Source organism: Siniperca chuatsi, linkage group LG10 (genome assembly GCF_020085105.1).
Source record: "Siniperca chuatsi isolate FFG_IHB_CAS linkage group LG10, ASM2008510v1, whole genome shotgun sequence".
NCBI lineage: Eukaryota > Metazoa > Chordata > Actinopteri > Centrarchiformes > Sinipercidae > Siniperca > Siniperca chuatsi.
The window spans coordinates 22,988,708-23,005,567 of record NC_058051.1 but is presented as its reverse complement, the minus strand read 5'-3'; the positions used below and the strand labels follow the sequence as shown (position 1 = coordinate 23,005,567).

Sequence of the window (16,860 nt, the reverse complement as noted above, 5' to 3'; positions counted from 1 at the left end):
GATGTATATCATTCTGACGAGGCTGATGACTCTTACCATAGACATCTAATTCACAAATCTAGATTTGGCATCAGATTAAATGTGAAATATGCACTGAGAATTCACATTTTTTCTCAGTTGCCGTGATGTTATTGCGTCTTGATCTTTGGGGACATGAAGTTTAGCAGACAGGAAGGATACTCCCAATGAGCTCACACACCCTTCTTCACCAAACTAAAAGGCTTTTCCGAGGCCAAAATAATCTTAAATACTCAGACGTCATTGTAAAAACTGCGTAAAATGAACTTTATTTAATGAAACATCTGTGGCACAGTGTGTAACAACATTAAAGCTCTTTTTAAGACATCCACATTTATTGTCAATCCTTCAATTCAAGTGACACATACTTTTGCATAACATGCATATACTATAATATTTTAAATACTCTTGATTACTATTGTCGCAGCCTTGTAGTCATTTAAATAAAGGCACTTTTCCAAATGATTGATTTATTCCTGATATTAAAATCAAAGTCATGTGAATGTTATCCACATGAAGGTAGTACTTAACATACAGTATGACTGATTTGCTTGTCTTTATGAAGAAATTAAAATGCATTAAAAATATCCACTGCTGTTGAATACTTGAGCACTTTGTGTTTGTAATATTTGCATAAATTTTGAGTTCAAATGTGATCAGCTTTACATCATTACAGTAGACAGCACAGTAGACAGCTGAACATATTAAAGCTGTTAATTGAGTAAAAGGCAAAACATACAGGTAGGCATCATTGAAGAGAAGAATGGAATAATTGTCACAGAAGAAAAGCACAGTAGCTGCTGCACTTTTTTATAGGGCTAGACGAAACATTTCATTACTTTTTACAGCTTGTGTCTGCCCACTGCAAGCTAAGTTGCAACTTAATGTGCTTTAAATTACACTAAAAAATAAAATTACTACTACATCTTGTCAGACCACCAGAGGAATGATGGACATTACCTCGGAATGTTTAAATGGGTAACTTTAAGAGAGAATCTGAGGGAAAACTTAGGCTGTGCATGGCTTCCTTTAAGAGAGGCTCACTCTTCCACTAAAACTGAAGGCAATAGCTTTCAATGAGGTATACAATTCACAATCAACATGTTCTGCATCTAATACAACATAATATGACTGTAGAGTACAGCATATGGAGTGTGCTAGGAGCTAATGGATGGGTTTTCAGAGTCTCTTTACCAGAGATCTTTACATTATATATCTGAGGTGGATCGCAGCCTAGATTTGAAGACTATTGTGCAAAGGCATTGAGTTCATGTATATATGTGCATACTCACCCTATCACACATATCCCCCTATCAAACAAAAACAAAACAGATAACACATATAGGGTTACACAGATGTGGTGCGTAATACAGTGCTTAAGAATGTAATGGCTGGAGATGTTGGGATTTTACTGGTGGTCCTCAGAACTGGTGATACATCCATGTGGAGAAAAGCCTGGGATAAATGGCAAAACAAAAGCTGTGAGGTATTTGAGGTGGAGAGTCCAGATGTTCCATATGAGAAAAGAGGAAAAGGCTGAACTCTACCTCTTTTTGTGCTTCTTTAACTCCGAACACAGTCGTCTGTGTCTGCTGCAATGACACCGTTCACAGAGTCCTGCAGGAGAAAGGGAGGAAATACCAAACCAAAAGCGGAATAAGGAGTTTGTTTTGACTGGCACTGACTGAACTTGAGCTAATATTAAAATCTGAGGTCACCAGCCAGAGTGAAACACTCTCTTTCTGTCTCTTTATTTCCAGCCTCTGAAGTGCAGTAAATTTAAGGTGACTTTGTGGGCAACAACAGGCAAAAACACTGGAAAAACTACAAGATTTATCCTTTCACATCCAAGATGTTTGTGAAGGGCACTTTTGTTTATTCTAAACACTTACATACTGTACATGGAAAATATAAAACTACATCGCTGGGATTTTGTATCAGGGCTCTGATCTTTGGAGTAACACATCTGAATATACAGAGCACCAAAACGGTTATCAGACGAGTCAAAAATATAACTGAATACATCAATTAATAATACAGTTAGTTAAAAAATGTAAACTGAGTGTAAAAACAAAACATAAAGCTTTATACTTTACCTCCAATCAGTTGATAACATAAATTAAAACTTAATTTATTTTACTCTTTTATTTATCTTTTACTTGCTTATTTTTCAGCGCCTTACTTTTCCTATTTCTGTAGGTCATGGCACACATTTCATTATTTATCTATTACCTAATTTCCCCAAGCAACATTTCCCATTTTTCTAATGCATACTGTATATGTTAATGATAGGGGCGTGTCCATGTATGTCCAGAGCAGTAATCGGTCCAGGGTTTGTCTGCATGTGTGTGTGTAAGAAGACTATGTGGCCACTAGCTAGCTAACTTTGTTAGTGTTAGCTTGTTGGCTTTAGCTAAAGTTACAAGAGGTTATTCAGTGGCACTACAACAGTATGCAGTTCAGTATATGGAGGATTAACATTACGTGCAGTGGCAAGTGTAGTTTTATATGGGAAGTTAGCTCCAGCTAGGTAGCTAACTGTAAAAGCTGGTACTCAGTATGTTTAGCTACCAGTGTTTTCAGTTAAGCTAGCTAGCCAAACAGTCTTCTCATTTGCTCTAGGGAATAGATAAATGATTAAATGTGTTCCAAGACCCCCCACCAAAAAAAGGGAAAACTAAGGAGTGAAGATAAATAGAATTTATTACACAGAATTATACCTGATTGGTGTTAAAAGACCAGTATTTTGGATTTAGTGGCATCTAGCCCTCGCCTCACTTTCCCTTTCAAAGCGTGTAGGAGAATCTACAGTGGCCGCAAAACTTGCGAAAGGCCCTATCTAGAGCCAGTGTTTGGTCTGTCTGTTCTGGTCTACTGTAGAAACATGGCGATACAACATGGCAGACTGTGTGGAAGAGGACCCGCTCCCTCTGTAGATATAAAGGGCTCGTTCTAATGTAACGAAAACCAAGGGGTGTTATCAACGGGTGTGGACCAAAATGCCTCTGGACGCAGTTGGAAAGACCTACAACCAATCAGAGCAATGAAACGTGCTGAGCGACACATGCAAGTTGGGGCGGTGCTTGGTCACAAACTTTCTCAAATTACAGCTAAACAGTACACTAAAATGTGTTTCTGAAAACATCTGAGGTGGGAAATAGGCAATGCAGTAACAGAATCTTGATTGATATTTGATCAGCACTGCTTAGTTTGACAGTTTGATCTGAGTTTCGTGAGCCTGGTGCCTTGCGCTGCATCAACAAGTCAGAGCAGCGGTGACGCTACTCTGTCAGTCATCGTATCAAACCAGCCCCATATTAGATAAGCAACTATGATTGGCCCAACCGAATCCAGGACGGACGGAAATCTGTTTGAATTGGACAGCAAATGAAACATGAGCTCGGCAGATTCGTCTGGTTCCCAGGCTAATTATACACTAATGAAAACACACTTATCAATATTATATTCCATTTCTGCCATATTCTGCCAATAGATCCCCCTAAATATTACACACTGGTCCTTTAAATGAAAAAATAAAAAAGGCTTTCCTCTTTTTTTAACCAACTGGTTGGAGGTTAAAGAAAAAGTACAAAGCTTTGTGTTTATTTTTTCATTCAAGTTTTAGCATTTAACTAGCAATATTATTGATTGATGTATTCTGTTTTATTTTTGACTGAAAACTATTACTGTGGAGCGTCGGAGTTCCATACGAATATATAGTATTTTGTTAGCTTAATTAATTTAGCCTTTGAATTTAATTTTTAAATGTTACTTTTACGAACTGACATAACTATCATAATTGTTGTCAAACACTTTCAGCTTTATCCTATTTACTTTTTCCTCTATTTAAAAACATCTTTATACCTCTTCTATATACAGAAATATTCACGGCACTGACCTCGCTTTGTAGCAGCTCTGCCCCTTCAGATGCCTCAGAGAACTGCATGCTGGGTAAAGTGGGGGCCTGGGACATGCGGGTCTGTGGAGGGTTGCCCACACTGTAAAGACGAGGTCGTTTAATCTGGTCTTGGCTGGACAACGGAGTGAAGCTGTTTCGTCGGTGGAAAGCTGGTGGCACAGCATCTGTTGTGACTTGTTTCTGCTCAGTGAAGAACAAGGTGGACAGATTAAAACATGTTTTGTTTTTTTATGTTATACTAATCAAACCTCTCCTACCGCAGGTGTGAAATCACTGTGTTCCGTGTAAGTGACTGTGAGGATGCATAGAAAGAAAAACAACTACTGAGACAAACAGCCATAAATATAAAAGGTCATTTATATGCTGATCTCACCCCATTTAACAAGAGGTTTCTCAGTAAATGTGTTTGTGTTAACACCCACTCTCTCTAAGACTCTTGGTTTCAACACTCGGCACTCATCAGCACAAACTATACAACGAGGGAACGGATACAGAGCTGTCTGATTAGGATATTAAGACAAAAGGCACAGTACTGTATGTGTCATAGGGATTCCTTGACACAGATTATGTATATGTATGATTGTAATTATTGTGCGAAAACAAGTTGGCTCACTAATGAACATTCAGTTCCTTACATTAAAGTTGCTATAATCAATATTTTTATATTAACAATGGCTCAAATGACTATGTGAATGTGAAAGGGGTTGCTCATAGTGATGAACCCACAGATTATCAACCGTTTCTCCAGTTCCCCTCAGTTCTATGGCGCATTTCAGCGTCTTTCAGCTCATTGTTTTGGTTTTAATGCTCGCAACTTTACCGCTTTGTTTCACTCTGACTGCTCTCATCAGGGTTGTTTCGAGATGCAGGAAGCTATTTTCAGCTAAAAAGCTCTGATAAACCCACTGTACGCTACCTGCTCAACACCAAGTCAAACATACATTGATTAAACTTTTAATTAATTAATTGCTTTTGTGTGCTCAATTTTATTATTCTTTTTATTGATATCGAGGGCATAATTTTATTTCCGTCTTATGTTCTTTTCATTTTATCCTTGTGAAGTTCAAGTCTCTTTCAATAAGCACGATAAACTTAAGTAGTATAGTTATCACACTTAAATTAATTTAGTTATCAGGAGTTATCACTACTGATGATGGTACAGATACATGTGATGAACTCATGATAATACATGCGCTATAAATAGCCAGAGCCACGCACAATTTTTGCACGTGATGCTAGCTGCTCTGCCGTTGTTGAAGGGCTTTGACACAATACAACACATACAATCAGTGAAATTGCGCTTCTCTTTGCCATTCCTTTCATTGACGGATGGAACAGATGGAGGTATTGATGTGCAAACAGGTAATTAGGAATAGTTTGACATTTTGGGAACTACGACTATTTACTTTCTTGATGATGAGAAGATAGATAACACTCTCCAACCTGTCTGTTAAAAATGAAGCTAGAGCCAGCATGTGGTTAGCTTATCTTAGCTTAAAGACTGGAAACGTGAAAACGGCTTGTCTGGCTCTGTCTGAATGTAACAAAATCTGCCTACCAGCACCTTTAACACTAATTAACCTAATTAACACATTACTGCATGTCTCGTTTGTTTAATGGAGCTTTTACGGGGGGTTATGTGCTGGACTATTTCTTGCGTCTGGCCAAAAAAAAATAGTCCAGCACATAACATTACAGGTGCTGGCTGTCACCTCTTATTTAATGGACAGACTTGAGTGTGGTATCCAGCTTCTCATCTAACTCTCGGCAAGAAAGCATGTTTCCCAACTTTTTCTTTAAAAAAGGTGTCTCCTCTTTTTATGGCTAACTCTGGCTGTGGAAATCAAAGATTGTGCATATGCGGCCACTTTTCACAATTATTATATTTTTTGTTTTATAAATCTCAAACACGTCCTTATATATCTGACACAAAGAATGAGTATGCATATTTCTCTCTATACAGAGTTTTATGCATCTGGCTCCTGAAAGCTAAATGAAAAACAGTAGTGTGTAATTTTGGTTGGAATTAAAAATAGCCCTGGTCAGAGCAGTTTGTCCAATCATGACTGTAGGGGTTAAACTGATCCTTCAGGCTGCATGGACATATGGACTACACTTTATTGGGTGGACAGTGAAACATCCGACAAAGAAAAACCACCAGCATGTGCATGACACAAAATAATAAAAAGGTCTGAAGCTTACTAATGGTCTGTCCTTGTGAGTGTTGACAGCCTCCACCTTCAAGTCAAACATGTCCACTTTACAACCTAGAAGAGGGAGACAGGAGAAAAATATGTCAAAACCCAACAAAGGAAAAAGTTAGGTTTTGTTGACTTATGAAGAGTGTGGTGACGTACCATAAGCCACAGGAGTGAGTTTTAGGACAGTGTGCAGGGGACACTTCAAGTAGGGTAGATCATCTGTGTCAACAAAAATAAAAACAATTGAAACTTTCTGTGCTGAGGTTATATCCAGTCATGTTTGTGCTTCCTCCTAAATGTGAGTGGATTTTCCTCTCATGTTTGGGATGGCATAAAAAGGTAAAGTACATGATTGCTGTGGGAGACAATGCCAGAGCTGCACCCACACTGGTGGTTTTAGCTGTGGTTTAGACTTTAAACAGTTGCAGCAGTAACCACTTCCTCTGCTGACTGTTGACACCCTCCGCCCGCCCATGCCTTATTCTGGATTTGGTTTTGAGCAGCATTTTCCACTCTAGCCAGTCAGTTATTATTCAGGTTTTTTTGTTTTTGTTTCTTTACTTTGTGCCCATTACCACACATGTATACAGACGCTTGTCAGTATTTACAATCCAGTCAAAATTCCTGTCATCGAATGCTATAACATTTGCTTCATTCGTAGCTTGACAATTAATCCTCATTAGGTGGAAGGCTACCTGCCCTCCCTCTTTTATACAATGGACCAAAGAGATCATAATGTGTCTTCAAATTGAGAAACTGAGATTAAATTTAAATGGATCACTTAAAAAACACAACAGAATCTGATTTCCGTTTATTGAATATGTGGAGAATGTATCCTTTCCAGCATCGTGATCGCTAATGTCATTCATAAGTAGACATTCTGACCTTTTTTTTATTTTGAGTGCCAATAACATCTTGTACTATGTTGTTGTTATTGTTTTATCTGTTGTTTATGTTTATTTAATTTTAATACTTTTGCTTGTGGATACTGTTTTAGTTATATTTTAATTATATTGATTTCCACCTTGATCCTAAAATGTTTGCGGTACACTTCCATACCTACATATTAATGATATATAGGGTCCACTGCAATACGACAGGCTTGTTCGGTCATTAAAATATAGGAATGGACCATATGCTACTCTCAACATGGGGAGTCAGCATTGTCTTTTTTTCCCCCTCATTGCTGTTGTTTGTACTGTTAATACTGTTTTGTTTAATTGGGGAAAGTGAATGAATAGTGTCTAATAGTGTATATTTAATTTTCAAACATTGTGGAGAACATCAGCACTCTAGTTCATCAAACTATATCAAATAGGCTTCATCAGATCTACAGATCCAGTTGCCTTTGATTTAGTGTTTAGTAGTAGATTTAGTATATGAATCATCTTCCATGCAACTTTAAGCAAGAGTGGAGTCTGAATAAAAAATAATCAAATGAATCTTTTCTTCCCTTCATCTGGTCATGTGTAGCTGATGTTGCTTAAGTTCAAAGTTTGATTATTCTGTAAACAAGACTCTTTATAGTGTGTAATTTTTTTGGGTCGAGCCAAATGCTTTGGGTCATACTTTCATCATGATCGATCATGTAGCATGGATAATTAAAGCCAGTGTAGGTTGCATCTGACAATTCCTGACTTTCCTGACAAAAAGACACTGTGGCAGACAGCAGTTCATTTTTTTCTAAAATAAATAATTGTTTCCTTACTATCCAGCATCAAATTTGGCCAGAACATTAACAGCCATGATTCTGCTCTGTCACATGATGTTCAGTTCATTGTAACTACCCAGAGGTAAATCTCTACTGCAGTTAGAGATCTAATTGCTGAGAGGGTCTATTTCAAATGGGTGTTTGAAGAGGCCTGGAGCTTAGGGCGGAGTAACACCTGGTGGGTGACGCAACACAAGCTACTCACTTAAACCTATGTCTAATCCTCTTACATGAGTTAAGGATATATCTACCTTCAGAACAAGGTCGTATGACACCTGTAAATGATCAAATTACAACCATTTTTGATTTGCACAAAACTACATTTTGTGTGATTATTTTGCAACAGCCTGGTTCTACTGTACTTGTGCATGAGTTAAATAAGACATCCACATTGGATGAGTCTTGTGCAGTTGAAAGTGTACAGCACTTCCATCAAATCTTACATCTGATTTGACATTTTACCTATGATGGAACACACATACTTACTATACTATGTTCTGAAACTAAAAGTGTTCATATGTGCTCTTATTTTAGTCACTTTCTTTTTACAAAATACAAACAGATCCCCTCATTTAGTTGCAGCTCTCATTTCATATGGCATACGGAAATAGCAGATGAATTAGAAAAGCACATTTCAAGGTCACAAAAATTCTTAAATGTTGTAGTGCTGCTGAGTCCTTAATCACCCGCTCACCTGCCAATAGTCTATTACTGTACATCTGCTAACTGGAGAGGAGCATTTTATGTTTAGTTAGCTTTGTATCATGAATGCAGAAGCTTTTCTGTCTCATTAAGGTTTTAATGTGATATATCGGTCTTCAGGTGGTATTGAATATCTCTCCAGTGTGTTTTCAACAGCCCCCTCAGAAACGTTTAGTTTAGCTGCAACTTGACACTATTTTACAGCCATCAGGGGAACAATATGGCCTTAAATTACTTCACTAAGCTCTTTGGTTAAAGACGTATCATTTGAGTATAATTATCATGTAAGTTTTAGATAAATGATTAAAAAAAACTGCTGTTAGCAGTGACTCAACTGTATACTGTAAATATGTCTTTATAATGAAAAGCACTGTCTTGGCATGTATCATGTTGCTGTTTGTACATTTAACCTGCGCTCTTGTCCAGGAAATAGGCGAGCAAGCAGCGCATGACAGCCTGATGACAGATGACCAGCACGTTGCCCTGTCGCTCCAGCTCCATGATAACTGGCTCCAGCCGCTGAACCAGGTCCTGGTAGGACTAGAGCGAAAAAAAAGTTACATAAAATCAAATGATACAGAATTCGGTTTTGTTCTGTTTGATTCAGTTTTCGTAGAAGATAATTTTCCAGTTTATTATTTAAAAAAAAAAAACTATAATGGCCAAAAGCATAACAGATCCTCTTCTGTCAGTTACACAATTCCTCAACACATGCCAGACTGCTGACTGAATCAATCAGTCATACACGAGGGATCAAACATCATTTTATAGGAAAGGGAAGGCTTTTACCTCTCCTCCAGGGTAGCGGTAATGGTACTTGTCATGGTCCCTCATGGCAAACTCCTCTGGGTATGTTTCCTCAATGATTTTATAGGTCATTTCTTCACACACTCCCTGAAACACAAAGTAATAACAACAGTCAAAACTTATGACAGGCCCTCACTGTGTGTGTCTGTCACTTGTCACTGTGATGAATCAGAGGACGTACAGCATCTATTTCATTAAGGATCTTCCACTGCTCGTAGGGGACTCCCAGCTCCTCTGCCGTCTGAATGGTGCGTCTCAGTTGGCTGGTCCAAACTTTCAGGTCTGACAGGCGGTGCTCTTCCACAAAACCCTTCAGTGCTGCTGCAAACTGACAAAGAGAACATATGAAAAACACAACAACAACACAAGTTATACAGTGGATGAACTGAAGTAACCCTTCTAATAATGGCCCTTATATCTGTTGATTTTGTAGCACCGGGCTTTTATTCACGCCATCTAACTGGATTTATACTTGAAAATGTGCATCTAGAATATGTTACTTGAACTTCGTTGTAGATTTTATAAGTTACAAAATAATTAAAATGTGTAAAAGCTTGTTAAGTTGTACTGTACATTATATTAAAAGGACTGGTTCGACATTTTGGCAAATACGCTTATTTGCCTTCTTGCCCAGAGTTAGATGAGAAGATTGATATCACTCTGACAAAAAAGAAAGAAAAGAAGAGGAGCCAGGCTAGCTGTTTCCCCATTTCCAGTCTTTATGCTAAGCTAAGCTAAGATGCTGGCTGTAGCTTCATGTTTAAAAAGGACAGATATGAGAACTGTATCAAATAAGTGCATTTCCAAAAATGTCAAAATATTCCTTTAAGTCTTTTGGAGATGCTGCTATCTTTATAAAATTTAGAAGTGTAAGAGTGAGATGATTTGTTAAAGCACCTGTTTCCCCCTCTCTGACAGCTCAGAGTCTCCCCCGATGCGTCCTTCCACATTGTGATGGCTCTCTCCATGCCGACAGAGGTAGATGGAGTGGGAGTGTACGTGAATGTTCATGAGGTAGTACACTATTTTACTCTGGATGTAGTCCTGCACCCTGTTGACCAAGAAACGACGGCCGACATTGATGACCTGGATGAAGGAAAGGTTCCTGTGGGTCAGAGCCAAAAGAGGAAAACAGAAAGTGGGTCAATCATACATAAATAACTGAAGACATTGAAAAGTGACTCAAGGGTAGGGAAGGGATATCTTGTACTTTTGGTGTAGTCTAAATATCAGAACAGAACATTCTGTGTCAGCAGCGACAGGGTTCAATAAGATCAACAACTATTCCAAACAAAGATCCAAAATGAAGTAGTCTCAGTTAGGTTACTTTATTTATTTAAATAAACATTTAATGTGGTTTTGAATCTGAAAATATTATCAGTTAATTCATAAAAAAAATCTAACAAATCACTGACAGTTGAGCCAGTTGGCAGGATTTAAAAAGTGACATCTGAATCAGTGGTTTGCCCAGAACCAAATGACCTAAATTCCTGACATTCCTACTTTTGGATTTACCATATATCAGCTCCACAAATCAAAACCCATTAAATAACCATCTGTATTAAAAATGAGCTCCTGTTTCCACCTGCTGGACAGTTTCTGCAAGTACATATTCTTACCAACACAATGCCCAGATAGTCTTGGGTTAGTGTTGAGAAGGGCAAAAAGTAAAGAAATGCAAGTAGTAGCGTCCTAAACAAAAATGACCTCTTACTTGTCATGTTCGTCCGGATCTAAAAGTTGGTACGTCACTTTATAACACTCTATTCTCTTCAGAAAATCCTCCATGACACTTTCTCTGTCCCTCTCAGGGTAATCTGGGCTGGACACCTTCACATCCTTTGTGAAAGAGACATTTGTAGAGATGATTCACCATGACGTCTAACAATTCAAGGACACAAGCGTGCTCGTAACTAAGCTTTAAAGCATACACTAAATGCATCATTTACCAGGATATTTGTAGCGATGACATCTGGATCGTCACATATTGATTCAACAAAAAACACCTGACAAAAGACATGAATCATCAGAAATTCAGAATTCATATGAAAATATACTATCTGAGCTAAAATGATTAAACAACAATGTATCTCTGACCTTGTATGCATTATCCTGTGCAAAATTAAGGATGAGTCCCCTCCTCTCTCTGGTTGTGTTGGTTGCATCAAAAACCTGACACACAACAGAGGATATTCAGACCACATTAAATTACAATTAATATCTATTTACAGCAAACACAGATGCACAGTTTGTTGTGTCCTTACAGCGATCTGGCCTCCCTCCTCATTCAGATAGGCCTTGACATCCTCCAATGCCACCAAGGCACACTGTCTGTGGAAACATAATGAGAAATTTGATCTAAGTAGTTAGCTTTTTAAATGTATCTTCAAGACATAATGCACTGTAATAATTGTAGCCCCATTTGTTAAACAAACACCATGCACTCAAAAGAGGCATTTGCATGGAAGACCTACATGAGAAATAACCAGGTGTTTTTATTGGGCTGAATAATCAAGACAGAAAGCACCTTCTAACACATGTAGAGGGATGAATGTGGGAAAAGGAGTCAACCTACTACACCAGAGGACATCAATATAAAGAGGAACTCACTTTCTAATTTGCATTGCTTCTTTATTGTCATGTCTGAAGAAGTCATAGGACTTGTATGACTTCACTGCTTCTCTCCTATACACTCCAAGGTTAAATACTGCAAAGGAAACCAAGAAAGACAGTCAAGAGAAAGACATGCCAAAGCACTGAAAGGGAGACTTACAGTATGTACTCTGTCAGGGCGTTGATCTTTATCTCAGCTGAGTCTGCCAAACCAGTTCTCCCAGTACTGCGTTCCATTTATATGACAACATAAGTGTACAACTACAAACAGAGCCAGAGGGCACTGACATAAATATAAATATATAACTACAAACAAACACAGCATAGCCTTAAGCACAAGATTGTCAGTAAAGTAATGTCTCTCAGTGCCATTATAGTCTTCATAAAGGAACTATGTATCATGGTACCTCCCTGAGTTAAGCTACCTTCTATCTGCACTGAATACACTGGAGTGTCCCTTCCAAAAATAACAAAATACTTTCATTTTACAATCACAGATATGTGTATATCACAGGGCTCACAGAGGCACTGAATTCAATCTTAACCTGTTTCTTTTTGGTTTTATTTCCTGTGGACAGATCAAAGGTTACAACGTGCATAAAACTCTGAGTCTGTGCTGACCCTTAGTTGGCACTCCAATCCAGTTGAGGTAGCGTGTCAGCTTCTTGGACATGTAGGTTTTTCCCCTGGCGGGCAACCCAATCATCACTATCACAGTTGGAGAATTGGTCATGTAGGAAGCCCAAGCTGCAGTTTGCACACACACAACAACCATGCATACACACATACACACAACCAGAGATTTTAATTATAAAGCATGCAAGGACATTTTATGACCTACATAAATACAAGTGTTTAACAATTACCCTCACTTTTACTTTAAACTTGCCCCTAAAATGTCTAATTTGTAATAAAAGGGTAGATATGCATACTGTATACACACATGTACAGTTTAACATTAAGTTTAGCAGTAACCCATACCATTGTTATCTCTCGACGGCTGGTAAATGTTTAGCAACCCAGTTTAGTAATCCAGTGTAACCTTGTTGGCTGGGACATGAAATGGAAAATATTCTAGCAGAATTTTTTTCTCCCTTTTTTTTCCTCTTCATCTCAGGGAAAACTGTCAAAACAAAGACCCGGCGAGACCAGACTTGACTCGAAATTCTATGAATAGATGTCTGCAAGTTTAACATCCAGCCGGCAGGAACAGTTTTGTGTTCACGACATATTTTGATGGAATAATTTTACATCTATCGCATATTCCTGATTAAAGACTTCCTGAAGTCTGACTGTGAAGTTAAAACTAAGCCGAGCTCGGTAGCATTTTTACTGGCTGAATGTTGACCTTGCTCAGTCATTACAGTGTTACTATGCTTCAAAGGTATGTGTTGTAGTACCTGCCTTTACAAACACAGTCACACACTGTATACATACTAATAACAACAGAAGGTGCGTCAAAGTTTACATTTAACAATCAGTGCCTGCTGAATCCTTATCGCCTTTCTTTACTTACTTAACAGAGAAAGAAATGTGATTTAAAAAAACACTTACAGTGCAATGTTACTGCATTATATTAAATAACCTCATAGTTAAGGCGCACAGAGTTCAATAATTAATACAGATTAGGTTAGTGCCTCAGATAGGGGGTCAACATTTCACCTTCAGAGCACACAGAAGAAAAACACACCACTCACAGCACTTCTTCTCATTGGCCCTGATGTCCGTCTTTTTGGCCTCTGCTGGGCCGTCAGAAGCAGCTGCAGGTCTCTGCTGCCTGGCAGCCATAATGGGTCTGATCTGCGTCCTGCTGTCTGTCCTGGCTCGGCTGGTCTGGGGACGTCGGGCTCTGCTTACTGGTAAGACGAGGTCAGCATCTCTCTGTAGAGGACGGGAATTTGTTGTATTATATCAAACGCTGCGATCAGAAGAGTGTGTGTACAATACAATCAGATGCCAACTGATGTTCATATCCAATGTAAGGTGATACTACTGTAATACATCTGAGGATGCTGAAGACATGCAGCGAATACAGAAATCCTTGGAGGTCAATTACTATAGGAGATAAAAGTATTAAAATATTTTATGAGCTCACTATGAACTCACTAGTGCTGGAATCATTAGTCAATTATTTAATTAGATGATCTACAGAAAGGAGAGCTCCATCATCTCCACCAATTATGATAATCTGTTTTATATCAAAACATTTGCAAATGTGAAGAATTACTTGCTCACTTGTTTTAGGGCTGCAACTAACTATTATTTTCATTAAAGATGAATCTGTTGATTATTTTGTAGCTTAATTTACTAACCGTTTGATCCAGAAAAGAGTGGAAATCGCAATTTCCCAAAGCCCAAGCTGACATGTTCTAAGCCTGAACTAACTACCAAATATACCCTCCTCCTGCCCTTATACTATTATAGGTGTAATGAGTGATGCTCGGTTAGGGTACAAGTACAGATACCTAACTAGTTAGGTCAAAACTGTAAAGTAATATTAAAGTATAAATTCAACATTTCTACATTTCATTATTACATGAAACTCTAACCCCTACATCTGTTTTATTAATAGTCAGAGCAGAAGTTGTGTCACTGTGTCATCCTGTTACATTATACTGGTACATTAACACTGTACGTACACTCTAGGCCTGCAAAGTTCATCACTTCTGCTCTTAAAAAAAGAAGTGTCGTTTAAAAAGACAAAAAAAATCGTTGAAGCAAAGCGGGGATGAAAACCCAAATGGACAAACTTACCACAAACCAGCAGGTGCCTGGAGATATTCGATTTTTTTCTTTGTTACGATGCTGCCATCTCTTTGCTTTCAGCGCCGCAAGAGACGTCTCCTTCTTCTTCCCGGATGTTTTAGCTCCTCCTCCTCGGTGTCGGCTGATGCCGGAAGTTCCACACTGTTCAGAGCTTGCGGTAATGCTTTCCAAGAGAAAAACTTTTCCAAGAGACAGCATCTCTTGGAATATTTTGGAACTTATGTTTTGAATAACACCAAGAAGTATTAATGCAAAAACAAAATATCCAACTTAGGGTAACATTTTATTGTAACCCCGCCTATTTAGCATTCATAATCAGTATATAATCAATTCATAAATGTTTTTAACACATACTTCAATTTTACTTCAGTGAAAGTAGCAATACCACAGTATAAAAGTACTCTATTACAAGTAAAAGTCCTACATGCAAAATTTTACTTAATTTTACTTAAATACACAAGTATTAACATAGCAGCAAAATGTATTTAAAGTGTCAAAAGTAAAAGTACTCTATATGCAAAATGGCACCATTCAGAGTGTTATATCTATCGTATATGTAGGCCTACTGTATAGTACTGTATTATTATTATTGATGCATTAATGTGCAAGCATCATTTTACTATTTTCAAAGTGGAGCTACATTTTAACAATTTTATATACTGTTGCATCATATTTTATAAGCTCATTATATGTTCATCTAAAAAGTAACTAGTAACTATAGCTGTTAAATGAATATAGCGGAGTAAAAGTATAATATTTCCCTCAGAAATTTAGTGACATAGCAGTACAAAGTTGCATAAAATGGAAAGTACAAGTAGGCTACCTGAAAACTGTACTGTACTTGAGGACAACACTTGAGTAAATGTACTTAGTTACATTCTGACACTGATTATAACACACTGTGTACACGATTTGTATATTGTGTATTAAGAGCTGGTAAATTATTTCTAATACACTGTTCATGTGTTTAGTCATTAATCATTAAAAATGACTACAGTTGTTACACTGTGTTATCAAGTCTTCATAAACGGTGTATGCAGTTATGGATGCTTTATAGGACGAGTTATATTTGTTGACAAAAAAACCTCACAAAATATATAAACAGAAAAATATAAAAATCTTTGCTACTACATTATGGTGTCTTTTAAACTACACATTTATCAAGTGTTTATATACCTCTTGTAATTGATAAATAAGCATTATTGGTGAACAACTTTACATTGCTGTAATAGTATTCTATGTTTATAAGTTTGCAGTAGTATTTGTAGGGAAAACCTCACAACCATCACTGATCAACTTATAGTTTGGATAGCAGGTTTAAAAGCAATTACACGATTTTATTTTGAAGGCAGTCTTGTTTTGGTTATCATCAGCTGACTTGACGCATCTGCTCAAGATTCTTTGCTGCACATTCATCATGAAGCCTGCGGGAGGCGCTATGGTCAGTAGCTGTGACGCACGGAGATGCTCGTGATAGCGTCCTACCGCATGTTCATTAAAGGAGAATGCCACTAAATTTCGAGAGTTCATGTTATGTTAGTCATACGGTGCTGGAGTCAGTGTTTTTAAGTATTATCAGGCGTAGAAGTGGAATTACCACTTTACAGGACATTGTGGGACAAGAAGGTCTCTTTATAATCCAACACCTGACATGGAAATCTAACCTTCCTCATTTCTCTCACCTTTTTAAATAAGCACTGCATTTTGAATTATGCACTCTCACTTCTGAAAACCCTGCAGTAAGCTGGCAATGGAGTATAGTGCCATATCTTTACTAAATCAAACTACCTCAGTCACTATTGCCTCCTTTTGTCCTTATGGTAGGCCGGTGTTATATACATTAATTATGGCAATGTCAAAAGGTCGTGGACCTACAGTACATCTGTAAAACAACAAAAACGACAGCGTGTAGATGGAAACCACCACATACTCTATATAGTCATGGTGGAAATGGCTGCTTTCAATTTTAGATTTAGTGTCTCTCAGATGCTCAGCAGCGAGAATACATGGTGCTAAAACCTCCATCATTCTGGGGTGCTGCTGAGTAGATGAGGATCAGATCTTATGTGTTATCACCACGAGGGATCCTTCTGGAAGTACCAATCTACATCCGGAGGGGATGT

At 37.9% G+C, this 16,860-nt stretch overlaps 1 protein-coding gene across 3 annotated transcripts; it reads right to left on the bottom strand.

The window, feature by feature from the left end:
- Positions 1 to 261: 261 nt before the first annotated feature.
- LOC122882860 (6-phosphofructo-2-kinase/fructose-2,6-bisphosphatase 2-like) lies at positions 262 to 14,950 on the bottom strand. 3 transcript variants are annotated; one of them, XM_044210740.1, is made up of 17 exons: positions 14,726 to 14,950; positions 13,669 to 13,852; positions 12,593 to 12,718; positions 11,969 to 12,065; positions 11,623 to 11,689; positions 11,456 to 11,530; positions 11,308 to 11,364; positions 11,073 to 11,197; positions 10,256 to 10,463; positions 9,540 to 9,686; positions 9,341 to 9,445; positions 8,962 to 9,091; positions 6,295 to 6,357; positions 6,140 to 6,204; positions 3,917 to 4,117; positions 1,566 to 1,635; positions 262 to 1,473 (listed from the first exon to the last, which is right to left on the bottom strand). In XM_044210740.1, exons 1-16 carry the CDS (start codon positions 14,933 to 14,935, stop codon positions 1,582 to 1,584), a joined length of 1,914 nt encoding a protein of 637 aa, XP_044066675.1. In that variant the 5' UTR covers positions 14,936 to 14,950; the 3' UTR covers positions 262 to 1,473; positions 1,566 to 1,581. The 3 variants fall into 3 exon arrangements, with proteins under 3 accessions (XP_044066675.1, XP_044066676.1, XP_044066677.1); XM_044210741.1 differs by lacking the exon at positions 12,593 to 12,718; XM_044210742.1 differs by lacking the exons at positions 11,969 to 12,065; positions 12,593 to 12,718; positions 14,726 to 14,950 and having other exon boundaries at positions 13,669 to 13,796.
- Positions 14,951 to 16,860: the final 1,910 nt, after the last annotated feature.

What these genes read in the sequence shown, in the direction of transcription:
- LOC122882860 (XM_044210740.1), bottom strand. Translation starts at nt 14,935, where the DNA reads ATGCTGTCTCTTGGAAAAGTTTTTCTCTTGGAAAGCATTACCGCAAGC. An exon ending in GATTGGAGTGCCAACTAAGG is followed by an intron (nt 12,066 to 12,592) that starts GTCAGCACAGAC and finishes TTTCCTTTGCAG; the next exon opens with TATTTAACCTTGGAGTGTAT. An exon ending in ACCGCTACCCTGGAGGAGAG is followed by an intron (nt 9,092 to 9,340) that starts GTAAAAGCCTTC and finishes TTTTCGCTCTAG; the next exon opens with TCCTACCAGGACCTGGTTCA.